This window comes from Oncorhynchus tshawytscha, linkage group LG13 (assembly GCF_018296145.1).
Source record: "Oncorhynchus tshawytscha isolate Ot180627B linkage group LG13, Otsh_v2.0, whole genome shotgun sequence".
Taxonomy (NCBI): Eukaryota; Metazoa; Chordata; class Actinopteri; order Salmoniformes; family Salmonidae; genus Oncorhynchus; species Oncorhynchus tshawytscha.
The window spans coordinates 58,004,075-58,030,941 of NC_056441.1; the positions used below are offsets into that span (position 1 = coordinate 58,004,075).

General features: G+C 43.2%; 1 protein-coding gene across 1 annotated transcript in view; it reads right to left on the reverse strand.

The window, feature by feature from the left end:
• Positions 1-1,009: 1,009 nt before the first annotated feature.
• The window catches only part of LOC112265309 (ras GTPase-activating protein 2), a 47,508-nt gene continuing 21,650 nt past the window's right edge, over positions 1,010-26,867 (reverse strand). Inside the window, exons 10-24 of the mRNA XM_024442477.2 lie at positions 25,769-25,919; positions 25,079-25,227; positions 24,859-24,973; positions 24,589-24,663; positions 24,334-24,457; positions 23,046-23,152; positions 17,988-18,074; positions 17,487-17,564; positions 17,244-17,317; positions 16,829-16,935; positions 5,581-5,663; positions 5,013-5,221; positions 3,073-3,176; positions 2,575-2,752; positions 1,010-2,425 (exon numbers count right to left, since the gene is read on the reverse strand). Coding sequence (XP_024298245.2) covers positions 2,395-2,425; positions 2,575-2,752; positions 3,073-3,176; positions 5,013-5,221; positions 5,581-5,663; positions 16,829-16,935; positions 17,244-17,317; positions 17,487-17,564; positions 17,988-18,074; positions 23,046-23,152; positions 24,334-24,457; positions 24,589-24,663; positions 24,859-24,973; positions 25,079-25,227; positions 25,769-25,919 — 1,672 coding nt within the window. The 3' untranslated portion in view covers positions 1,010-2,394. The remainder of the gene's footprint in view (positions 2,426-2,574; positions 2,753-3,072; positions 3,177-5,012; positions 5,222-5,580; positions 5,664-16,828; positions 16,936-17,243; positions 17,318-17,486; positions 17,565-17,987; positions 18,075-23,045; positions 23,153-24,333; positions 24,458-24,588; positions 24,664-24,858; positions 24,974-25,078; positions 25,228-25,768; positions 25,920-26,867) is intronic.

The following is a 26,867-nucleotide window of genomic DNA, read 5'->3' on the forward strand; positions in this document are numbered from 1 at the left end:
TGCTGACTGCAGGAATGACCCTTAGAGCTGTTGCCAGATAATTTAATGTTAATTTCTCTACCAAAATGGTTGTCGAGAATTTGGCAGTACATCCAATCGGCCTCACAACCGCAGACCACGTGTAACGTCGCAAGCTCAGGACCTCCACACCCGGCTTCTTCACCTGCGGGATGGTCTGAGACAAGACACCCATACAGTTGATGAAACAGTGGGTTTGCACAACTAAGACTTTCTGCACAAACTGTCAGAAATCATCTCATGGAAGCTCATCTGCGTGCTCTTCATTCTCACCAGGGTCTTGACTTGACTGCAGTTTGACATCAAATGCTCATCTTCCAAGGCCACTGGCACACTGGAGAAGTGTGCTTTTCATGGATTGAATCCTGGTTTTCAACTGTACCGGGAAGATGGTAGACCATGTGTATGGTGTCGTGTGGGTGAGTGGTTTGCTGATATGTGTGCCACAGGTGGGGGTGGGGTTTTGGTATGGGCAGGCATAAGCTACGGACAACGAACACAATTGCATTTTATCGATGGGAATTTTAATGCAGAGGTACTGTGACGAGATCCTGAGGCCCATTGTCGTGCCATTCATCCGCTGCCATCACCTTATGTTTCAGCATCATAATGCACGGCCCCATGTCGCAAGGATCTGTACACACTTCCTGGAAGCTGAAAATGTCCCAGTTCTTCCATGGCCTGCATACTCACCAGACATGTCACCCATTGAGCACGTTTGCGATGCTCTGGAACGACATGTACAACAGCGTGTTCCAGTTCCCGCCAATATCCAGAAACTTTGCACAGCCATTGAAGAGAAGTGGGGCAACATTCACAGGCCACAATCAACAGCCTGATAAACTATATGTGAAGTAGAATTGTCACAATGCATGAGGCAAATGGTGGTCCCACCAGATGCTGACTGGTTTTCTGATCCACGCAACTACCTTTAAAAAAAAAAAAAGGTATCTGTGATCAACAGATGCATATTTGTATTCCCAGTCATGTGAAATCCATAGATTAGGGCCTAATGAATTCATTTCATTTGACTGATTTCCTTACATGAACTGTAACTCAGGAAAATCTTTGAAATTGTTGCATCTTGCATTTATGTTTTTGTTCAGTGTACTAGTGGGAAACTCGTCTATCATCCCTGAGCTTTGACTACTAGTTAATGTGGGCCAGTGATGCAGTGATGACTATCTAAGGGGCTAGATTGGCAAGTGAAGGGGATTGTCTATCTTGTTGTGATTTATGGTGATTGATATGCAGTGACATCACTACATGGTGAAGCGGTTGTCAGACTACCGACCACGGTCCCTCTGCATTTCCAGAGAACATTAGAACGTTACTCAATCAAATCGTCTACATCGTTAAAAGGAGGAACAATGCATTTACCAAAATGTACATGAACTAAATATATCCTGCATTTCTCTCCATTTTCAAAAAGTCTGTATTGCAAAATACATTTATACCCTTTTTTCCCAAGTCGATCCTACGAAATTTTCATCTTTGGTGTAAGAAAAATAGCTATTAAAATCTACAGGCTATAAACGTCATCGTACAGGAATGGAAACGAGAACGTAAACGAGATCATTTAACTGATCAATGTGGGGGGGGTTTACTGATACCACGTATCTAAAATGATGCCATCTGGAATATTCCAAATATGTAAAGTGCTTGGGCATTATTCCCTAACCCGAGGATGGATGTGAGAGACTTTTACACATACATCCACTAAGAAAAATAAGGCAGATCGGTTTCATCCACTTAACTGTACTCTGAAACACCTGCATTTGTTCAAAGCACAAAATATAGAGGTGGGTAGAGGAGGAGGAAGGAGAGAAAAATTCCCTTTTATAGAAAATGAGAAACAAAATCAGCTTGCTGTTTAGTTGTAAACAGACGTCAAACAGTGAAGCCCCAAGAGATTGAGAGCTTCATCTTGATGGTTGATGATCGAAAACATTGTGTATAAAAGGGATTATTTTAGCAGCCTATTCACACACACGCACACACCAACTAATGGTGTTGTCTGGTCTTCACCGAACTGTAGAAAAAGGGGAGATTTCAATGAAATGATTGAGTTTTGTTGTGCAAATCAAGTAGAAGACGAGAGCAAGCACATTCTCCTCTGATTAGGGCAGTGGTGTGTGAGAACGAGAGAGGGATGGAGACAGGCGGGGAAAGATAATTTTAAAAAACAACTAAGGGTCTCCTCTTCTGAACCAATGAGAGCTTCTGGTCAGGTGACAATTCTAACTTCCTCTATTGGACAGTCCGTCCAGTCACATGGTATTCGCGGAGGCAGGCAGCGTTCTCACTACCAATCCCGACGGTGCCACCCTGGGGCTCCAGTGTTGAACTCAGGCCAGACAGACCCACCTAGACTGGTTAGGATGTCTTCCCAACTATCGGATTCTCTCTAGAAAGACACAGAAAAGCAAAGAGGATAAATATTTACGTGGCTGTCTACGCATGTGTGTATCCATGTGTGCATGTGAGTACATGTGAAAAAGTGTCCGTGTATACACATATGTATGTGTGTATTTGAGAGTGCGTGCGTGTACTTACTGGCTGCCGTACTGCGCGGTGCCGCTGCGAGTGTCGTGCTCTCTCTGCAGCTCCTCCAGGATGTGTGTGATCTGCTGCACTGTGTGGAATGTCTCCTTGGGGTCCTGGATGGTGAACAGGGAGTAGTCGTCCTGCTCCCTCGGAGGTCCCTGGTACACAGCGATGCTGGCACACGCATCTGATCACAGGAGACAGATACATGAGGTCATCATCACAGGCTATCACACCAAGCTACTGTTGCCAGATTCCCACTAAAGGGCCAAACTGAGCCAAGCCAATCCAAGCTGTACTAGCCTGGTTAGTCATACACAATAGTTGCAGGAACCGGGCTGGAAAGGACAATGTGAAAATAAAATATCTGAGCCAGCAGGGTACGTACGGTTCAAGAGAAAATGCCTCATGCAATAAGCCACTATAGAAATAATCTATTGTGATGAGAATATTTTTTATATTAATTTGTGTGAGAGTTGGGCGATTGACTGGTAGAATCCCACTTGCCTTCCATCTTCTGCAGCTTGGAGTAGCTGGAGGTGAGGAGGGAGAAGATTCTCTCCGTCTCGCGGTCACAGTCGATGTCCAGCTGCAGGTTAGCCAGCAAGGTGCTGGGAGAGAAGACAGGGTCATGTTCATTAAGCACCAAATGGAAGAAAACAGAAAACCTGGAATTATCCAATAACGCGTGCTGGAATTGTCCAATTTCGCTACGTGCTCCCTATTGAATAAGACTCAGGTGTCTGATACGAGTAGGCAGTAATTCTGATACGGTCAATTTCTTTGAGGAAGCAGCCTCTATCTTCTAGGAACTTGTGTTGATCTGAGAGGGAAGGATAGCATCAGTACACAAAATATGGCAAATTCCAAGATAGAACATTTTTATATGGTTCATAATTCTATGCTCAACTCTTTTTAAGTTCTATAAACTAATATTTGGGTGCTGTAGCCCAGGAGTAATCAGACTTACTATCCGCAGTTACAAGATGTATTTTTAGCCATCACAATGAATTGACTGAAAATAAATCAAATGAACCATACAGCCATCTATACAAACCTACCCGATCTACACAAGCACCTAGGGTAGAGGTCACCAATTACATTCATTCCTTGAGCGGACGGTCGGGGGCCGGAACGTAGTTATAAATCATTTGTATTACGTGTCCCAAGAATAATTTCAAACATTGATTAAATTCAGAAACCTTCACATACAGTGAGCTCCAAAAGTATTGGGACAGTGACAATTTTGTTGTTGTTTTTGTTCTGTTCTCCAACACTTTGGATTTATTTACAGACTGTCAGCTTTCATTAGAGGGTATTTTCATCCATATTGGGTGAAACGTTTAGAAATTACAACACTTTCTGTACATAGTCCCCCCCATTTCAGGGGACCAAACGTACTGGGACAGATTCACTTATACATTTATTAAAGAAGCCAAAAGTTTAGTATTTGGTCCCATATTCCTAGCACACAATGGCCACATCAAGCTTGTGACTCTACAAACTTGTTGGATGCATTTGCAGTTTGTTTTGGTTGTGTTTCAGATTATTTTGTGCCCAATAGAAATAAATAATTGCTGTCATTTTAGAGTCACTTTTATTGTAAATAAGAATGTAATATGTTTCTAAACACATCTACATTAATGTGGATGCTACCATTACTACGGATACCCCTGAATGAATTGTGCATATTGAGGAGTGAGAAAGTTACAAATATCATACCCCCAAAACATGCTAACCTCTCACCATTACAATAACTTGGGAGGTTAGCATTTTATATCATAGTCCCAAAACATGCTAAACTCTCACCATTACAATAACGGGGGAGGTTACAATAACAGGGGGGGTATGATATTTATGCCTCTAACTTTCTCACTCATCATTATTCACAATTCATACAGGATTATCCATAATCATGGTAGCATCCACATTAATGCATGATGTTCTTATTTACAATAAAACAGCAAATGCATCCAACAAATGTTTACAGTCACAAGCTTGATGTAGTCACTGTGTGCTATGACTATGGGACCAAAGACTTACATTTTTACTACTCTAATACACAAGGGAATTTGGCCCAATAATTTTTGTTTCCCTAAAAATGGGGAGAATATATACACAAAGTGCTGTAATTTCTAAACTGTTCACCCACTATGGATGAAAATACCCTCAAATGAAAGCCAACAGTCTAACCTCATATAGCCATTGTATCATTTCAAATCCAAAGCGCTGGAGTACAGAGACAAAACAACAAAAATGTGTCACTGTCTCAGTACGTTTGGAGCTCACTGTATGTCCCTCTATTTATGTGTGGTGATACTTGGCGAACATATTTATTACATTAAAAATCAGAGGTAATTTCCTGGTGATTTTTATAAAATGTTATTGGGGAACACTGACCTAGGGACTAGTAGAGGTTGGTTTGAGATTCAGGGGTGAGTACTCACGGTGTGCAGGGCTTGCAGCCCGGCTGGTTGTCGCTCAGGCTCCTGCAGCAGAGCCAGGCCCCCGCCACGTAGGCTGAGGGGTGGAAGGTGCCCAGGCGGTCCGGGTTACAGCGGCTCACTTGGCTCAGCACCTCCACCCACTCACTGGCCTCCACGCAGTTCCCCGCCTGCACGTACAGTGGCTTCTCACTGTGGAGCACCTGGAACATCTAAAAACGGGAGAGGAGAGAGGGGTTGTCAATAACACACACACAAACAAAATATCTGACAGGCTGACAATATGGTGCAAATTAATTGCCCTTTGCGGACAATTACGATTTTATTTTGAGTAACAGACACTCATAGTCCTCATGTTTCTGTTCAAATTCAATGCGGAAACTCAAAGGACTTCCCTCACAACTTACACAGAACCAAAGGAGTTTTTCCTGATATTTTGACCTGACCAGGAAATACTATAGGCTAATGCAAGGGCCCAGAGGTTAACTGTGCTTGACCGTTTACTGGTCAGGTAGGTGGCCTGGGTAAACTCCTGGATCTAAACAGACCACATCAAGACAGTCCTGCTTACATTTTTGCGGTTAAAGGCACTTTCGTACAGTTTCTCCACAGCCCGGATATTCTTCACTGGGATAATGCAGAGTGCTTCTTTCCCTTGGAAAACAGAAAGAAAAATAAATGTTCAATATACTCACACACACACAAAATGTCTACATTGGACTCTTACCCTTATGTGCACCCTTAGCACTGTCTTGGTCAAGCTGCATCACTAGGAGGAACATTGAGGTCTTACACCATCTAACCCTTGACTACGAGAAGACGTGCAGCATTACATTTCACACCAACTCTTCCAACAAAAATAGAGAACAGTCTTTAAACTCGATAGACAACCATTTCCGTCGCTGTGTCTGACAATAGCCGGGCCAAAACACACAAACCATATACAGTTATAAAAGCAGTCTCAGTATCAGCTCCTGCCATTGGTCTCTCTTCAGTCTCCACCTATCAGCTCACACTCCTTCCCTTTATCTAGCTGATAGAGTGAAGTGTCTGATCCACTGATGATACTTCACTGCACACACGCACACACTCCCTCCCCCGTCCTTCGCTCTCCCTTGCATACGTGAATCCAGGTGCATTGGGTATGTGATGAATGTTGCCATCCCAATCTCTCATTTAAGAGGGAGCTCCTTTCTCTGCCTGCCACCTTCCTCCTCTGCATTTCCAGGCCGAGGCACCCCCTGGCCCCACCTCTCATACCTCCAGCACCATCTGATTCTCTGCATATCTTCTGCCTTCCAGTTCAGTCTCACACACGCACACACACTTAGCACAGTTAAATAAAATATATGTCTAGCCAACCAGATGCAGATCTTAACATTCTGATCGATGGTTCTCATCACAATTTTACTGAAACCGCCTGCCAATATTATGAGAAAAACATGGGAGAATAATCAGACACACTACTAGTCTGAAAGTGAACCCAGACACACACTTTAGCCTAGGGGGACACACAGATAGGTTACGCCCCAAATGGCACCCTCATCCCTACATAGTGCACACTACTTTTGACCAGAGCCCTCTGGAATTGGTTGCCATTTGAGAAGTAGTCCTAGTGGTTAGTTCCATCTGCAGGGATCATAATGATAAATGTGCATACTAAACCATCATAATCCCTTGACACCGACCCCCGTCCTTCTCCATTCCATTAGAAATTGAAACCCATACTCAAGTTATGAGTCACATTAAACACTTAGAGCAACAGGAGACTTCGTTCACAACCTCCAAAAAGCCTTTCAAACCTTTTTGGCACCGACTATTACAAAGCCCTGAAAACAGCACCACCAGAGCCCAAGTGCATCCTGATGTCATGGTGGTTCAGCTGCACCTCCCCAACCCTGTTTTTGTCACTGTCTAACGTTCTTGGTAGCCGACGTGAGCAAGACCTTTAAACAACATTCACAAAGCCGCGGGGCCAGCTGGATTACCAGGACGTGTACTCAACACATGCACGGACCAACTGGTAAGTGCCTTCACTGACATTTTCAACCTATCCCAGACTGAGTCTGTAATATCCACGTTTCAAGCAGACCACCATAGTCCCTGTGCCCAAGGAAGTGAAGGTAACCTGCCTAAATGATTACCGCCCCGTAGCACTCACGTAAGTAGCCATGAAGTGCTTTGAAAAGCTGGCCATGTCCCACATCAACAGCATCCTCCTGGATACCCTAGACCCACTCCAATTCGCATACCGCCCCAACAGATCCACAAAACGTCTGTCAAAATCAAATCAAATTTTATTTGTCACATACACATGGTTAGCAGATATTAATGCGAGTGTAGCGAAATGCTTGTGCTTCTAGTTCCGACAATGCAGTAATAACCAACAAGTAATCTAACTAACAATTCCAAAACTACTGTCTTATACACAGTGTAAGGGGATAAAGAATATGTACATAAGGATATATGAATGAGTGATGGTACAGAGCAGCATAGGCAAGATACAGTAGATGGTATCGAGTACAGTATATACATATGGGATGAGTATGTAAACAAAGTGGCATAGTTAAAGTGGCTAGTGTTACATGTATTACATAAGGATGCAGTCGATGATATAGAGTACAGTATATACGTATGCATATGAGATGAATAATGTAGGGTAAGTAACATTATATAAGGTAGCATTGTTTAATGTGGCTAGTGATATATTTACATCATTTCCCATCAATTCCCATTATTAAAGTGGCTGGAGTTGAGTCAGTGTCAGTGTGTTGGCAGCAGCCACTCAATGTTAGTGGTGGCTGTTTAACAGTCTGATGGCCTTGAGGTAGAAGCTGTTTTTCAGTCTCTCGGTCCCAGCTTTGATGCACCTGTACTGACCTCGCCTTCTGGATGATAGCGGGGTGAACAGGCAGTGGCTCGGGTGGTTGATGTCCTTGATGATCTTTATGGCCTTCCTGTAACATCGGGTGGTGTAGGTGTCCTGGAGGGCAGGTAGTTTGCCCCCGGTGATGCGTTGTGCAGACCTCACTACCCTCTGGAGAGCCTTACGGTTGAGGGCGGAGCAGTTGCCGTACCAGGCGGTGATACAGCCCGCCAGGATGCTCTCGATTGTGCATCTGTAGAAGTTTGTGAGTGCTTTTGGTGACAAGCCGAATTTCTTCAGCCTCCTGAGGTTGAAGAGGCGCTGCTGCGCCTTCTTCACGATGTTGTCTGTGTGAGTGGACCAATTCAGTTTGTCTGTGATGTGTATGCCGAGGAACTTAAAACTTGCTACCCTCTCCACTACTGTTCCATCGATGTGGATAGGGGGGTGTTCCCTCTGCTGTTTCCTGAAGTCCACAATCATCTCCTTAGTTTTGTTGACGTTGAGTGTGAGGTTATTTTCCTGACACCACACTCCGAGGGCCCTCACCTCCTCCCTGTAGGCAGTCTCGTCACGCTGGACCTCAACACTGGGGCCCCTCAGGGGTGTGCATTTCAGCCCTCCCTGTTCACTCACGACTGCGTGGCCAAACACGACTCCAACAACATCATTAAGTATGCTGACGACAACAGTGGTAGGCCTGATTACCGACAATGATGAGACAGCCTATAGGGAGGAGGTCAGAGACCTGGCAGTGTGGTGCCAGGACAACAACCTCTCCCTTAATGTGAGCAAGACAAAGGAGCTGATCATGGACTACAGAACAGGCCCCCATTAACAGCTTCAAGTTCATTGGCGTCCACATCACCAACAAACTAACATGGTCCAAGCACACCAAGATCGTCATGAAGAAGGCACGACAAAACCTATTTCCCCTCAGGAGATTGAAAAGATTTGGCATGGGTCCCCAGATCCTCAAGAATTTCTACAGCTGCACCATCGAGAGCATCCTGATCAGTTGCATTACCGCCAGGTATGGCAACTGCTGGGCATCTGACCGTAAGGCCCTACAGAGGGTAGTGCGTACAGCCCAGTACATCACTGGGGCCAAGCTTCCTGCAATCCAGGACCTATATAATAGGCGGTGTCAGAGGAAAGCCCATGAAATTGTCAGAGACTCTAGTCACCCAAGTCATAGACTGTTCGCTCTGCCTCCGCACGGAAAGTGGTACCGGAGCGTCTAGGACCAATAGGCTCCTTAACAGCTTCTACCCCCAAGACATAAGACTGCTGAACAATTAATCAAATGGACATTGGACTATTTCCATTGACACCCACCCCTACATTTGTTCTGTACACTGCTGCTACTCACTGTTTATGATCTATGCATAGTCACTTCACCCCTACCTACATGAACAAATGACCTCTAACCTGTATCCCTTCTATATAGCCTCGTTATTGTTATCGTCTTACTTTATTTTGAAAAATATTTTCTTAACTCTTCTTGAACTGCACTGTTGTATTTGTTGTATTCATCGCATGTGACTAATAAAGTTTGATTCGATTTAGAGTGAACAACAGATTTTTACCTTGTCAGCTTGCTGGATCGAATCCCCAAGCTGAAAATCAAATCTGTCGTTCTGCCCCTGAACAAGGCAGTTGGCCTACCGGGGAACAGTAGGTTGTCATTGTAAATAAGAATTTGTTCTTAACTGACTTGCCTAGTTAAATAAAGGTTAAAAAAAGTGTGACACCAACCAAGAGGCCCCATCTGTCTGCCTGTTCTGCTGTAGGAGATCCAGCACTTTAGTGGCAGAGCACAGCTCCAGAAAAATATACCCAAATGTAATGTGCATGCATGTTCATGTTTAACATCTAAGTCATGTGATTGTGGAGGAATGAGTGAGAAGTATGTTGTGGGAGTATAGAATACAAATCTACAATCTCCCAAACCTACACACCCAATGCTAAATATGATAAATTAACATCAGGAAGTTGGCTCCTTCACCAAATATGTACTTTGATATGATTAAATACACGTTTAAATTGCAGTTGTTCGCATGCCCTGTGTTTATCAAACCATGGGTTTCAAGTGCATCCCGGTTCAATGAAAAACAGCTACCTCCCTATGGAATTCAAGATGGATGCACACGCTGACAGCGGGTTTTCCCACTTTCCAATAAAAACAAAATAAATTGATAATTAAATGTGTCCAGACTGACTGTTGACATGGCGGTGAAGGAGTTGGTAGCTTGTAAGCAGTTGGGAGCACACTCAGGAGACCAGGACCTGACTAAAAAGATTGGATCTAGAGCGGTTTCTTTCTTCAAAGAATTCATGTGAGTTTACATAGCTCCAATACTTGAGAAAGAGTGAGACAAGGAGTAGAAGGAGTGGCTGGAGCTTTAGGACCCATTGCCCTGAGTCGAGTCCGGGATTTACATAAACAATGTTTCAAAGAACACCGACAGACACACAAACAAGCAAGCAAACAGTACCGTTCACAAACATACAGTTGCAAGCACAGATACACACATCAAACCACCTCTGCTTAGTCTAATACAGTGACAACTAAAAGATACCAAAAACAATTTAGCTGTCAATGGTTTCGATATTTGTGTGCGCCTTCGTGCAAGTAGAAAAACATGTTAACTCATTACTTGTAGAGACACGCCAAATGTTATCCTCCTCCGTTTCAAGTTGACGAAACGGTCTATCACTCTGTGATCCAGTACACGCTTTTATTTTTTTTGTCCTAGGTTACCTGGCTAAAATGCTTGCTCGCTAGCCTAAATTCCATTCATGGTCAATGTTAGCTAGTTAACATTAGCTAGGATCTAGCTACATATTGAACTTCCATCCTCTTAGGCCAGGGGCACAACAATGTATGAATTAATGGTTGAATCAGAATCCCTGTTATACAGAGAATTAAGTATGGTACAAGTCCAAATCCCTATCTCCATCCAAGGCTAATTTAGGAAAGGGTACAATTTTGGCTAGCTAGCCACTTTTTTCTTTTTTTAATCAAGGGAGGCCAAATGCTTGCTGGCTCCCCTTGGATTCAATGATACGGACAGCAACAATGCCATACTCATTTGGACCACACAGCATCAGATAGATGGCCTACACGTAGAGAGGGGCATGGTTTCGCTCGCTTGGATGCGTTCTCTTGTGAGATACATTCAGTCTCTTGCGAATTGATGGGAAATTATGAAACCGAGACCAAGGGTACATTATTATAAAAAAAAAAAAAATCTTGGTACATTTTTCTTGGTCAAAAGCCTGGCTTTGCAACCATTAATACATGCCACTGCTTTTATCAACATGAAACAGGCAGGGAGCAGGTCTCTAACCCTCAACCTTCTAGCCCGAAATCGACTGTGCCGCATGCTCAAGTGACAGACTCAATATCCGCACTTATAAACCCAGGGTTGTTACACTACTCCCTCCTTTGAAAGAGCGTGTCGTCACGCTAGCTTGCAACTCTACGTCTTATAGGAACGTGCTCATTGACCAAGCACACACACTATCGTGGATGCAAGGTCTGATCACTTCTGACACCAATGTAATGAAATAGCAGGGAGTAGGTCTCAAACCTTCGACCTTCTAGCCCAAATTCACTATGTAAAAGGTTGTCTTCTCACGAATCTCCAGCCTCCTTGTACTTTTTGGAGAAATGTCCTCTGGTCTGATGAAACGAAAATAGAACTGTTTGGCCATAATGACCATCGTTATGTTTGGAGGAAAAAGGAGGAGGCTTGCAAGCCGAAGAACATCATCCCAAACGTGAAGCACGGGGGTGGAAGCATCATGTTGTGGGGGTGCTTTGCTGCAGGAGGGACTGGTGCACTTCACAAAATAGATGGCATCATAAGGGAGAAAATGATGTGAATATGTTGAAGCAACAGCTCAAGACATCAGTCAGGAAGATAAAGCTTGGTCGCAAATCAGTCTTCCAAAATGGACAATGACCCCAAGCATACTTACAAAGTTGTGGCAAAATGGCTTAATGCCAACAAAGTCAAGGTTTTGGAGTGGCCATCACAAAGCCCTGACCTCAATCCTATAGAAAATTTGTGGGCAAAACTGAAAAACCGTGTGTGAGCAATGAGGCCTACAAACCTGACTCAGTTACACCAGCTCTCTCTCTCTACTATTATTCTGACATTTCACATTCTTAAAATAAAGTGGTGATCCTAACTGACCTAAGACAGGGAATTTTTATTAGGATTAAATGTCAGGAATTGTGAAAAACTGAGTTGAAATGTATTTGGCTAAGTTGTCTGTAAACTTCCGACTTCAACTGTAGTCATTTATGGTGACGTGAAGTAGAAGGGGCGTTGTACAAAACAAAGTAATCAGGGATTGGATCTAACCAATTTGAGTATTAAAGCCAATGACGAATTTTGAAACTGTCGCTTTACCCACGTGTTCTGGCTCTGGCCCAACCCATCGGTTTCTGGACCAATCAGACGGCCCAAATGTGACTGTAGGTGCTGTTGTGGTGACGTCATGTAGTACGATGATGTGATTGGAAGTTAACGCAACAGTCAGATTCTGTTATATAGATATCTATATGTGAGTTTATAAAATGGTGGGTTTGAGAGCCAGATATGTCCTTGGTGGACTCTCAATAGCAAGGCTATGCTCACTGAGTCTATACATAGTAAAGCTTTTCTTCATTTTGGGTTTGTCACAGTGGTCAGGTAAGGCCAAATCGCATTCTAGTTCCTAGCATTCTACTTGACACGTTGGAAATAATTATCTTTTTTTCATGATTTGGTTGAGTCTAATTGTGTTGCTGTCCTGAAGCTCTGTGCGGTCTGTTTGTGTTTGTGAAAAGAGCACCAGGACCATCTTGCTTAGGGGACTCTTCTTCAGGTTTCGGGCGGTGTGTTTGGGATCATTGTGATGCTGAAAGACCCAGCCAAGATTCATCTTCAATGCCCTTGCTGATGGAAGGAGGTTTTCACTCAAAATACATGGCCCCATTCATTCTTTCCTTTACACGGATCAGTCGTCCTGGTCCCTTTGCAGAAAAACAGCCCCAAAGCATGATGTTTCCACCCCCATGCTTCACAGTAGGTATGGTGTTCTTTGGATGCAACTCAGCATTCTTTGTCCTCCAAACACAACGAGTTGAGTTTTTACCAAAAAGTTCTATTTTGGTTTCATCTGACCATATGACATTCTCTCAATCTTCTTCTGGATCATCCAAATGCTCTCTAGCAAACTTCAGACGGGCCTGGACATGTACTGGCTTAAGCAGGGGGACACGCCTGGCACTGCAGGATTTGAGTCCCTGGCGGCGTAGTGTGTTACTGATGGTAGCCTTTGTTACTTTGGTCCCAGGTCTCTGCAGGTCATTCACTAGGTCCCCCCGTGTGGTTCTGGGATTTTTGCTCACTGTTCTTGTGATCATTTTGACCCCACGGGGTGAGATCTTGCGTGGAGCCCCAGATCATGGGAGATTATCAGTGGTCTTGTATGTCTTCCATTTCCTAATAATTGCTCCCACAGTTTATTTCTTCAAACCAAGCTGCTTACCTATTGCAGATTCAGTCTTCCCAGCCTGGTGCAGGTCTACAATTTTGTTTCTGGTGTCCTTTGACAGCTCTTTGGTCTTGGCCATAGTGGAGTTTGGAGTGTGACTGTTTGAGGTTGTGGACAGGTGTCTTTTATACTGATAACAAGTTCAAACAGGTGCCATTAATACAGGTAACGAGTGGAGGACAGAGGAGCCTCTTAAAGAAGAAGTTACAGGTCTGTGAGAGCCAGAAATCTTGCTTGTTTGTAGGTGACCAAATACTTATTTTCCACCATAATTTGCAAATAAATTCATTAAAAATCCTACAATGTGATTTTCTGGATTTTTTTTCTCATTTCTTCTGTCATAGTTAAATGCAAGTAAAAGTAAATGCATGCTCTTCAACTGATCGCTACCTGCACCTGCCCGCCTGTCCAACATCACTACTCTGGACAGCTCTGACTTAGAATACGTGGACAACTACAAATACTTAGGTGTCTGGTTAGACTGTAAACTCTCCTTCCAGACCCATATCAAACATCTCCAATCCAAAGATAAATCTAGAATTGGCTTCCAATTTCGCAACAAAGCATCCTTCACTCATGCTGCCAAACATACCCTTGTAAAACTGACCATCCTACCAATCCTCGACTTTGGCGATGTCATTTACAAAATAGCCTCCAATACCCTACTCAACAAATTGGATGCAGTCTATCACAGTGCAATCCGTTTTGTCACCAAAGCCCCATATACTACCCACCATTGCGACCTGTACGCTCTCGTTGGCTGGCCCTCGCTTCATACTCGTCCCCAAACCCACTGGCTCCATGTCACACACGTAAAAATGTCTAAACCTGTTTTTGCTTTGCCATTATGGGGTATGGCGTGTAGATTCATGAGGAAATATTTTTTGTATACATTTTAGAATAAGGCTGTAACGTGACAAAATGTGGAAGAAGTCAAGGGGTCTGAATACTTTCCGAATGCACTGTATATAAAATCCATTCTGAATATTACCTCACCACACACACCCCCTCAGCCCTCTGACACACACACCCAAATCGACAGAGCAGAGTGGATGAGGGAACAGTTTTGGTAGAGTGTGCCGGGGAACTGGGAGCAGCAGTAACTGAACAAAAAGGTTGGATTTGGCTGGGGCCCGTTCCAAGCAATTTACGTAACGGATTGAAAAATCATTTGACATCTACACAATAATTAGAGAGGGGAAAAACAGTGTTACACAAGACCTTCGGCTCATTGCATTATGCAACGTCCAGGCTATCATACCATGTAAAGTATGGCCTGAACCATTTGGCTGCAATTCGCTTTCAGAGATCAGAAAGGTATGACAAAGTCCAAGCAGATCACAAGACTCGACTTGAACATGGTTTGGCTTTGCAGTCCCAACTTGATAGATCCAAAGGAGGCAAGCTGTACTTGACTTGGACTGGAGGTATACTACTCAAATCATAGGCAAATGCTAATTATTTAGCCTAATAATGATATTGGCAGAAGAATCTCTCAGAAGGAACGCAAAATAATGTTGGATTCAAAACTTCGAATGTTATATATATATATATATGGGGGTACAATCTTCCCAGCTCTGCAGATTTTGCTGTGAGGTGGCAGTCATTAGATAATTTATTTTGGTATTGTCCATATGTAGCTCGTTTTTGGTCACAGGTCCAGGGATGGCTGAAGAATTGCAACATTTCCCTAGAACTAAACGCTGCAGATAGCAATACAGGGTGATTTGAAAAGCCATAGTCAATCAATCAATAATATATTAATTTTTAGCAAAAATGTTTATTTTTTTAATTACAATCTGTAAAAGCTATGAGAATAGAAAGGTTGAGTACTTTTGTGAAGCATCACAGCACAGTTCAAAAATATGGCAAATAGAATTCCAAAATGGTTGGTGTTAAGAGATGGATAGGAGGGGTTGAATGGAGCTGAAGGGTGGGACTAATTACACGATAACCAATGTAAAACATATGGGGTCTGTAAAATGTATATAGGTTTGGAAATTTTGTGAAATAGCACAGTTACAAATCAAACTGGATGGACATCAGAAATAGAGGAAGGACTAAAAACAAACTAAATAGAACTATTGTAAAATAGATTGTGTCTATAAAATGTGTATAAGATGTATAAACTGAAGGTAGAAGCCTAAGTGTTTATTGGTTTACTCCAATTGGGGTAAGGGTGGTAGGGTCTGTGGGGAATAATAAAGGTATATTCTTAATGAAGTATGTATATCTACATAGGTATGTATACATGTATGCATACGTGTATGTATATGGATATATATTTACCCCCAAAAATATATGGGGGACTGGAAATGATGCAGACATTTACATTGATGGAAGCAACAATCTTTCAGCAAAATTAAGCTGATCCACCGCTTAAATACTTATTTTTAAATGAATTAAATAAAAATTGAGGTGGTCTCAATAACTCGCCTTTTTATGGTTACATTAGGGGTAATGATTATTCTAATAAATAGATATATTTATGTGGATAGTCTAGTGAAAATGTAAACTGGCTTATTAATTTTGTTTAGGGATTTACTGGATACAATGTTGTAGTGTATCTTATTGTAGGCTATTTGGAATATGAAACTAGACTAGGCCTATTACATTTATTGCAGATCTCCATCCCTGACCTAATCCATCAAGTTAGGTCTGATTACTAGGCTTTATTGCAACATTGCTTTGTCACCAATGACAACAAGACGAGACCTAGATATTTGTTTCGTCCTCGCTAAAGTCCTCTGATTGGCTCAGCTCCAACTTCAGACGGTCGGGTCAAAAACCACAATGTGCCAACTAGAAGCCTATTTTTGGATAGTTTTTCAAACCAGTATACTTTGACCTCAAATTGTGTTCATGGTACTCAAAATGTGTGCAGGTTGTTAGGTCTGGTGTGTGTGATACTGCTATGGCAGCAGCCCCCAGCGTCTCATAGCCGCCCTCTCTTCAAGGACTACAGGAGCCTGGCAGAAAAACCAGGAGCCTAGCCTGTGTGTGTGTGTGTATATATATATATATATATTGCCAAGTGGGCCTCACTATAATGACAAGGGCTCTCCCCTCTCCCTCCTTCTCTTCTGCCCCTCTCTGGCTCTCTCCCTCATTATAATGAACAGGGCTCCTTCTGCATCCCCCCCTCTCTGTGGGAGGCCAGTGGCCCGTGGATAGACACCTGTGGATATATTCACCATCTCCCCTGGGAGATTAAAGCTAAGAGCCTTGTCCCACACGCCCACAGTGTTACATGTCTGGAAAATCCACTGTTTTACAACACCTGGCTAACCTGGACCATAGAGAGATCTGGTCCAACACTGCCCCCTATGGGGGGGGGCTCAGTAGTTGTGGTGTGTGTGTGGTTGGTGTATGTGTGGGAGTGTGTGTGCGCATGTCTCACCTCTGTGCTTGTGGTAGGAGAGCTCCCTGTTGGTCACTCTGAGCCACCTCTTCTTGAAGTTCCTCTTGCCGATGCGTTTCCTTCCCTGGGCCCGCTTCTGTATCTCCCTGTAACAAAATAAATAGTGACTTGATATTGGTACAGTAAGTTTAACGTCACAGCTATCAACCAGAAAAATCAACCAATCAATATACAGGACTGTTTATTAGAGTTAGTTATCTAGCTAAGTTAATGATCCCGCTTAACAACAAACCCCTCTGGTCAGGACAAACTCCTGGCCCTAGTTATGACACCAAACTTTTAAAATTAAGTTTCAAGATTTAGTCCTGGACTAAAAATAACTTTCAGTCCAGGAAAAGGACACATTATCTTTACTCCACTAGCTATAATCAATAACTGGATGTGAGCCACTCACCCCTCTTTGAGAACCACAGAGTCTTCCACCCCGCTGGACTCCTTACTGACGTTGGAGGAGATCTCATCTAGGAACTACACACACACACACACACACACACAATGGAAACACCATGCTAAATCAGCAATACATGTAAAACTAACATGGAAAAGAGATTTACCAACATGATAAAACCTTGAGTTTGACACATGGCCTACAAAATCAAAATGTAATAGGAAGGTCGCTTCACAACCAAAAACTCACCTTTTTTACTTTTTCAATACATTTGTCTTCTTGGAATGATTTGAAGAAATCATACATGTAGGATTCTTTAAAACTAGACTAAAGACAAAACAGTCACAAAGTGTTAGTTTTGCTCAGAGCGGACCAACAGACACAACCCACTGGGCAAAAACACGTAAAATCAACGTTGTCCACGTTACTTCAACCCCCCAAAATCTGTTGATGTTGAATCAACATGGAAAACTAATTGGATTTGCAAAAAGTCATCAACGTAAAAGGCAATGTCTTTTTTTCACCCAACTTTTAAACCTAAATCCAATGACTTAGTGAAATGTTTTGTTGATTTCATGTTGAACTCATGTTAGTTGACAACTCAACCAAATGTAAATCAAATTTAGACGTTGAACTGACGTCTGTGCCCAGTGGGAATTAAATGATTGATAGACATGTTGACTGACTGATATACACAAGGGAAGATTGATAAGCATGTTGGAGAGGCTGGTAAGAGACATTCATACATACCAGTTTGTTTTTGGACAGGCTCCCCCAGCTCCCCAGAGTCTGGATGGTCTTGGAGATGAGAGTGAGTGTTCGGGAGACCTCAAGGTCCTGACAGAGGAGTGTACAAAGCACGGTCAAATACCAGGGTCATGTTCATTAGGAACCAAACTGAATCAAATTAAACTGAAAACAGGGAGGGATTACTTATTGACAATTACAAACACAAATTTTCATGTTCCATTGCAAAAAATAAATAAAATAGATGTTCTGTTGCATGCCCTAATGAATACAACCCAGTTTATATCACAACAGCACAGCAGCAGGGCACCCCTGCTAAATTATTATAGGGGAAACACTTGACACAATAGTCTCATGTGTACAGTCGTGGCCAAAAAGTTGAGAATGTGAAAATTAATATTTGTGTCAAAGTCTGCTGCCTCAGTGTCTTTAGATATTTTTGTCAGATGTTACTATGGAATACTGAAGTATAATTAAAAGCATTTCATAAGTGTCAAAGGCTTTTATTGACAATTACATGAAGTTGATGCAAAGAGTTAATATTTGCAGTGTTGACCCTTCTTTTTCAAGACCTCCGCAATCCGCCCTGGCATGCTGTCAATTAACTTCTGGGCCACATCCTGACTGATGGCAGCCCATTCTTGTATAATCAATGCTTGGAGTTTGACAGAATTTGTGGGTTTTTGTTTGTCCCACCCGCCTCTTGAGGATTGACCACAAGTTCTCAATGGGATTAAGGTCTGGGGAGTTTCCTGGCCATGGACCCAAAATATCAATGTTTTGTTCTCCGAGCCACTTAGTTATCACTTTAGCCTTATGGCAAGGTGCTCCATCATGCTGGAAAGGGCATTGTTCGTCACCAAACTGTTCCTGGATGGTTGGGAGAAGTTGCTCTCGGAGGATGTGTTCGTACCATTCTTTATTCATGGCTGTGTTCTTAGGAAAATTGTGAGTGAGCCCACTCCCTTGGCTGAGAAGCAACCCCACACATGAATGGTCTCAGGATGCTTTACTGATGGCATGACACAGGCTTTAAACAATGCTACCTTATATAATGTTTACATACCCTACATTATTCATCTCATATGCATACGTATATACTGTACTCTATATCATCGACTGCATCCTTATGTAATACATGTATCACTAGCCACTTTAACTATGCCACTTTGTTTACATACTCATCTCATATGTATATACTGTACTCGATATCAGCTACTGTATCTTGCCTATGCTGCTCTGTACCATCACTCATTCATATATCCTTATGTACATATTCTTTATCCCCTTACACTGTGTATAAGACAGTAGTTTTGGAATTGTTAGTTAGATTACTTGTTGGTTATTACTGCATTGTCGGAACTAGAAGCACAAGCATTTCGCTACACTTGCATTAACATCTGCTAACCATGTGTATGTGACAAATAAAATTTGATTTGATTTGAGGACTGATTGGTAGTGCTCACCTTGTCTTCTCCTGCTGCCATTCCTGAGCAAGCGCTGTATTGGTGGTGCCCCGATCCCGCAGCTGAATCAACTTTAGGAGCCAGTCCTGGCGTTTGCTGGACTTTCTTGGGCGCCCTGAAGCCTTCACAACAATTGAACCGCTCTCCTTGAAGTTCTTAATGATCCGATAAATGGTTGATTTAGGTGCAATCTTACTGGCAGCAATATCCTTGCCTGTGAAGCCCTTTTTGTGCAAAGCAATGATGATGGCACGTGTTTCCTTGCAGGTAAACCATGTTTGACAGAGGATGAACAATGACTCCAAGCACCACCCTCCATTTACAGCTTCCAGTCTGTTATTGGAACTGAATCAGCATGACAGAGTGATTTCCAGCCTTGTCCTTGTGAACACTCACACATGTGTTAACGAGAGAATCACTGACATGATGTCAGCCAGTCCTTTTGTGGCAGGGCTGAAATGCAGTTGAAATGTTTTTTTTGGGGGGGGTTTTCAGTTAATTTGCATGACAAAGAGGGACTTTGCAATTAATCTGATCACTCTTCATAACATTCTGGAGTATATGCAAATTGCCATCATTCAAACTGAGGCAGCAGACTTTGAATATTAATATGTGTCATTCTCAAAACTTTTGGCCACGACTGTACACATTCTCTAAGAAACTATAAAAACAGTCAGCTCATGTGAATATGCATCAAAACATTATTGGAATCTAATCCAGTTTATTAAATCAAATCATGGGGGACCCTCATTTTTGTTCTAACCCAGTAAGAACACTCCTAACTCAATAAATCAAGGGTTTGATGATATCACAGTGTGCTCTCCCTGAGGGTCCCCGGGAATCCATTCAGAACCACATATCTAATCTACACTTCCAAATATGTAATTTGAGGTTCAAGAATTATTAAGCATTTTTATCTTGTTTAGCTTTTGACGGCATCTTATTTTTGGAACATTTATTTTACTAAACATAAAAATGGTTTGACAAACATAGGAAGTTTGGAGTAGCCTACACACACACCATTCCATCATTGGAACATCCTCAAATTTGGGAAATGTACATGCAACAGGTATGGCATGATGTAGGCCTATAGTGAATGTACATTCACGTTTAAGGCCACTGCTACTTTGTTCTGCTGTGCTAAATGGGTTCTTGCATGCTTTTTAGTCAGCCCTGGTTTCCATAGAGTTTCAGCCTGCCACAGAATTCTACCCGTTACGAAAGGGTCCAACCGCTCCCTTCAGCTCCATCTGTAGAGGAGCTTCTGGGAATGATAGAAGGCAAATCTCCTCAGGGGTCTAATAGTCTCCAGCATCAACAACGCATCATAAGCAACCACTGGCTGGCAGATCAGAGGAGTACCACACACACACAACTCTAGTTTTCATACCAGTATACTTTGACCTCAAATTGTGTGCATGGTACTCAAAATGTATGCAGGTTGTTAGGTCTTGTGTGTGTGTGATACTGCTATGGCAGCAGCCCCCAGCGTCTCATAGCCGCCCTCTCTTCAAGAACTACAGGAGCCTGGCAGAGAAACCAGGAGCCTAGCCTGTGTGTGTGTGTGTGTGTATATGGCTGTGCTCCACTGAGGCAAGGAGTAGAGTACTGGACGCTGCCAAGTGGGCCTCACTATAATGACAAGGGCTCTCCCCTCTCCCTCCTTCTCTTCTGCCCCTCTCTGGCTCTCTCCCTCATTATAATGAACAGGGCTCCTTCTGCATTCCTCCCCCTCTCTGTGGGAGGCCAGTGGCCCGTGGATAGACACCTGTGGATAGCTCCAGATATTCACTATCTCCCCTGGGAGATTAAAGCTAAGAGCCTTGTCCCACACGCCCACACAGTGTTACATGTCTGGAAAATCCACTGTTTTACAACACCTGGCTAACCTGGACCATAGAGAGATCTGGTCCAATACTGCCCCCTATTGGGGGGGGCTCAGTGGTTGTTGTGTGTGCATGGCTGTCAGATTAGAGGAGAATAGTAACACACCTCTGGCCCCTCACCGCACCTTCCTAAATCCATGATAGATGCTCTAGGCCTCCTTTTCAAGGAGCAATGAACATGTACTTCCGCAGTAATATTCACAGACTCTTACCATTTAAAATGGTATGAAATGCTTTGAGCGATGCTCATGTTTAACCACATATCCCTCCAGAAAGCTAGGGGATGGGTTTACTGCAGTAATCTAAGTGAAATGATTGTCCTGTGGTTTTGAACAAAGAAATAGGCCTATGACCTGTAGGACCCAATTCTAACATTTAGGCTACAGTACAGGTACATTTACTAATAAATGACACGGTAAAATGCTAATTAGGCCAACACAGTAATATCATAGGCTACATGCGATTCATTAGAACAACTTGGCTAACAATTCAGTTTGATAGTAGGCTAGGCCTAGCGCAACTTTATAATCAATGTTTGTTTTTCCATTGTAGCCTCTGGTAACTGCTGGTGCGATTTGTTCATGGAAGAGTTTAAGTGGTCCTGTGTGGCTCAGTTGGTAGAGTATGGCACTTGCAATGCCAGGGTTATGGGTTCAATTCCCATAGGGGACCAGTACGAACTAAATATGAAAATGTATACATTAACTAGCATGTGTGTACTCACTACATTAAGTCACGCTGGATAAGAGTGTCTGCTAAATGAGTAAAATGTAAAGTATTTGGGATGTTCAACTGATTTAAAAAAAAAAGGACATCTTAAACCAAAATGCAATTATGTTGACACCATCTTAAAATATAACTGATGCGCGCCACTGCACTAAAGGGAGATGAAGAGCAAGCAGTGGCCGTGCACTCATGACTCTCATTCGAGGGCACAGCTCGCTTGGTTTGCTACAAATATATGTTATAACTTGTCACTGATTTTAAACAGATTTTGGCAATAAAGCTCTTTTTCAACTTACCTAGTCAGACAAACTAATGGATACCATTTTTATGTCTCTGTGTGAAGTTTGAAGTATTTTTGTGAGTAAATGCTTACTAGCATTAGCACAATAACAAAATCTAGCTCTTCCAAAGACTTCCAGTCATTGTGCTAATGCTAGTTAGCAATTGCGCTAAGGCTAGTTAGCAACTTCTGCATGGTGAGACAAAATTGGTATCCATGAGATCAGACTCTGTGTAAGTAGAAAAATCACTTAGTGCAAGATTTTGTCAATTATCTGAAAAGCAGGACTCAGAATAAATATTTAGTAAAAAATCTATAATTTCTAATCATATTTCTGGGAGTGGTGTTAATAATTTAGCAGCAGTGAGGTCCCGCTTCTAAATTAATATTTTTTTCTTATACTTTAATTTAACTAGGCAAGTCAGTTAAGAACAAATTCACAATTCACAATGACGGCCTACACCGGCCAAACGCTGGGCCAATTGTGCACCGCCCTATGGGACTCCCAATCACGTCCGGTTGTGATACAGCCTGGATTCGAACCAGGGTGTCTGCAGATGCAGTGCCTTAGACCACTGCGCCACTCGGGAGCCCAAATATAGGAGGAACACTTTCACTTCTAAGTGAACACTAAAGTGCAAACACTTGGGATACCTCCTATGTGACACAAATGTAAAAAACATAGGCATATGGGCGTACTCACAGGATGGTGTGGGCGGAGCTGGAAGGTGTGTGGCGAGAGAACGGCGACGGCGAAGAAGCGCAGGAACACAAAGCTGCTGACTGCCGAATACTGGACGTGAGGATCATCTGCAGGGGAGAGGAGGAAGGGAGAGAAGGAGGAGGGGGGGGTGTAGAAGACAGAGGAGGGGACAGGAGAAGCATAAATAAAAATAAAGCTTTGCTACCTGTCCTAATCCATTGATTAAGATGTCATTTTTTTAATTTGGTGAACTATCCCATTAATCAAATGTATTCATAAAGCCCTTTTTACATGAGCCGATGTCACAAAGTGCTGTACAGAAACTCAGCCTAAAACCCCAAACAGCAAGCAATGCAGATACACCCAATGCAGATACACCCAGACAGGCTAACAACTGGGACAGGCCCAGTTCCAGACTGATCTCATCTGTTCCCTGGACCTTATTGACTCACCTGGTGGATTTGAAAGGACTGGATCGGGATTGGCATAAGCAAAGACCCTATGTCAGAGTTGATACCCATCCACTACTTTCAGATCAACAAAGGGTACAAGAATTGATTTGGGACTGTGCAGTGCTGTCCACAGTACACACACTTTTACAAACACACAGACATACACAGGTCATGCTCCTCCTACCATTAAAAAGGTGCTAATTCATATGAGCATAGCGGTTTATGAGAACATGGCTCATACAAAGTTCCAACACTACACATTAACAGGACCTTCTCACAGATTCAGTAGCTTCTACTTGAAGGGCCTCTGTCATACATACTATGAGACAATCTCCTGCACTTTAGTCAGGCTTCTGGCTCCACCTCATGGTGGACATGGTCTCTACAACATGCTGCTTACTGATGGAAGATACTTTATAAAAACCACTCTGTAAAAGTAACTAGATAATACTTTAGATTGGCATAATATTTCTGTATCTAATCTACCATCTTTTCCTTTGGATAGAGACCTGGACCTTTCTACACTAATGCTTATAAAAAGGGACTGACAAAATCAACCCTATATTTGTGGTATGAAAACATCTCAGAAACATGATTTGTGGTTAGTGGACGTTCTCTCTAATGTGATGAGGCACAGTGAGTATTGATGAGAGAGCTGTGACTGAGGAACAGGGTTGCAAAACTCCAGAAACTTTCCCTGAAAGTTTAGCAATTCCCCAAACAGGATTGTTTTTTTAAACCCAGGAACTTTTGGAAAGGTTTCCAGAAATGTGCAATCCTGCTGAGGATGAGGTAGGATGAAGGTGAGGAGAGAGGACGACGATGCCCCTGCTCACCAGGGAACCGCTTGGAGGCCATGTGACGCAGCGAGCGGAACACGTCACACATGAGCGGGGGACAGCTGGAGCTGGACTGGGTGATGGACGAGAACACCTTCTGAACGTACCCCTGCAGGTTCTCCTGGAGAGGACGGACATGCACATCGTGAACACGCACACACTTATTATAACAGTTCTTTCTGCATACCACCCCACTACTAGACAATACACTGATAGACAGCTTGCGATGCACCGGACAAATGTATACTGTACCTTGTTGACCTCAACGTTGTCTCCCTCTTTCAGTTTGATCGGGTCAATCTCACAGGTTTTGTTGGAGTCACAAATCTACGAAAAAAAGAACTTTGTATTTAGCTGTTATGCTGAGTTTTGAATTCGTTTTCAAACATGTTGTTCCTAGGTTATGAAATGAGCTTCTACGATGTGGTTCATAGCAGGGCTTACTTCTTAGGATCGGTGTTGATCTATGACATAATCCATTTCCTCACATTATTCCCCAGCTAACATATGGATGAACATTACCTCATCCAATACAGGCTTCAGGGTGACGGTCAGGTAGCTCCGCCCTACAATCTTCATCATGTCGTCGATGCAGCGCGTTGCCAGGGAGTTGCCACGGAAAATGGTGTTGGCCTCCCTAGACAGACAAGACGGGGTTCAGAGGACAGGGTGCCTATTCACTATATAGAGCACTACTTTTGTCCAGAGACGATAGGGCCCAGGAGAAGTGTGTACTACTCACTGAGTGTTCTCCAGTTCCAGGACAGTGATGGCGGAGACGAAGGGCACCAGGCGGCTGTGGTGGAGCAGCAGGCGGACCACGGGCAGCACCGCCTCATACCTCTCCCTGCAGATGTCCCCCAGAATGTGGGCTGCTGACGCCGAGATGGGCTGAGAGGGGGAAGAGAGATAAATGGAGAGAGGCTGGGGGGACAGAGAGAGGTTCTGAAAAAATCCCCTTATTCTCAAAAGGCACCATACTGTGAGCGATGATTGGTCAGCCACTAATGGTTATTAGTTGACCGCAATTCAACGTGTAGACGGCCACCACTCATGACAAACTACTGGCAGCGGTGTGGAATACACAGTGGGGTCTGTGGGCGATGGTTGGCCACTGATAGTTTTTGACAAATTGTTGGTCCTATGCGTCCTCTATTGTACACTTCCTTCCTTAAAGGGAAACTTGGGGATTTGGGCAATGAGGCCCCGTATCTACTTCCCCTGAGTCAGATGAACTTGTGGATGCCATTGTTATGTCTGTGTCCAGTATGAAGGAAGTTTGAGATAGTTTCCCGAGCCAATGCTAGCTAGTGTTAGCACAATGACTGGAAGCATATGGGTATCAGCTAGCATCCCTTTAAGTTCCTTAATGAGCATAATGTACCATTCAGGCAGACCAGGTGTGTGAACAAGACCGGTCTGAGGTTAGCACCTTAATGTCTGGGGACTTGAGCAGCAGCGTGCGGAGCGGTGTGTAGCAGGCGGATGGCAGCACATTGTCCTCGGTGTAGGTTACGTTGAGCCTCAGAGAGCCCAGGTCGTCCGTCTTGGACTTCCCGTTCCCTTTAGGCTGGAGGAGATACCTGTGGACCAGAGAAAGACACCCAACAAAACACACCCAGTCAGCGTTAAGAGTGATGGCCAGCCGACACATTTGTATTTGACAGTGGTGAGTCGGGTTGCACATTTCCGATAACTTATGTCCAGGATCAAATATAGAAATACCGGTTGAAAGCTTCATGGAATCAAGACATCTGGAGTCCTCCGACCAGAATGTCTGGAAAAACTGGGAGTTTTGGCAAAGTTGCCAGAATTTCGCAACCCTAGTGGTGAGACGCAAATGATGCTGTCAATGCTGTCCTCAACATGGGTCATGAAATGTGACGTTTTCAGCCATATAGTGCTTTTTCACTTTGAAATCCATTTCCTGTTCACATCGATTAAACAAACATAATAAAATAGCATTTATATCAAAAACATCTTTGGAGTTAGAGTTTTACACCTCTGGTAGTGTAGTAGCTTTAAAATAAAATAAAATTATGCAAAGATTTCAAACAGAACGTGAAAAACAATGCATAGTTGAGCAATTAAACTGCGTGTTTAAGCAGTGTGTGAATGAGCTGGGTGAGCCTGTATAGCTGCCTAGCCACCAACAGATGGAGCAGTTTTCACAAATTTACATCAGGCTGGAACTCTTCATCGCTTCGAAAGCTGCAGCTATGTTTTTCTCTAATCTGCTTGAACTGTATTCGTTACTGCAGTACTCAGACACCCAGAAACTTCAGTTGAGCCCATGTATTCTGGGACAGTCAATAGATCAATATACATTTTGTTCAGCCGAGTTGTGGGTCTGTATGTTAGAGTGTATGTATAGATCATCCCTGGCTTTCTCTCCCTCCCTCTACAGGAGATGGGGTTCTGCTGTCTCCATGCAAACTGACACCCACACACTAGTCTCACGGCCCTCATGCAAAACACATAGATCAGTATCTGCATAATCCCTTATCACCTAGAGGCGCACACACACACAC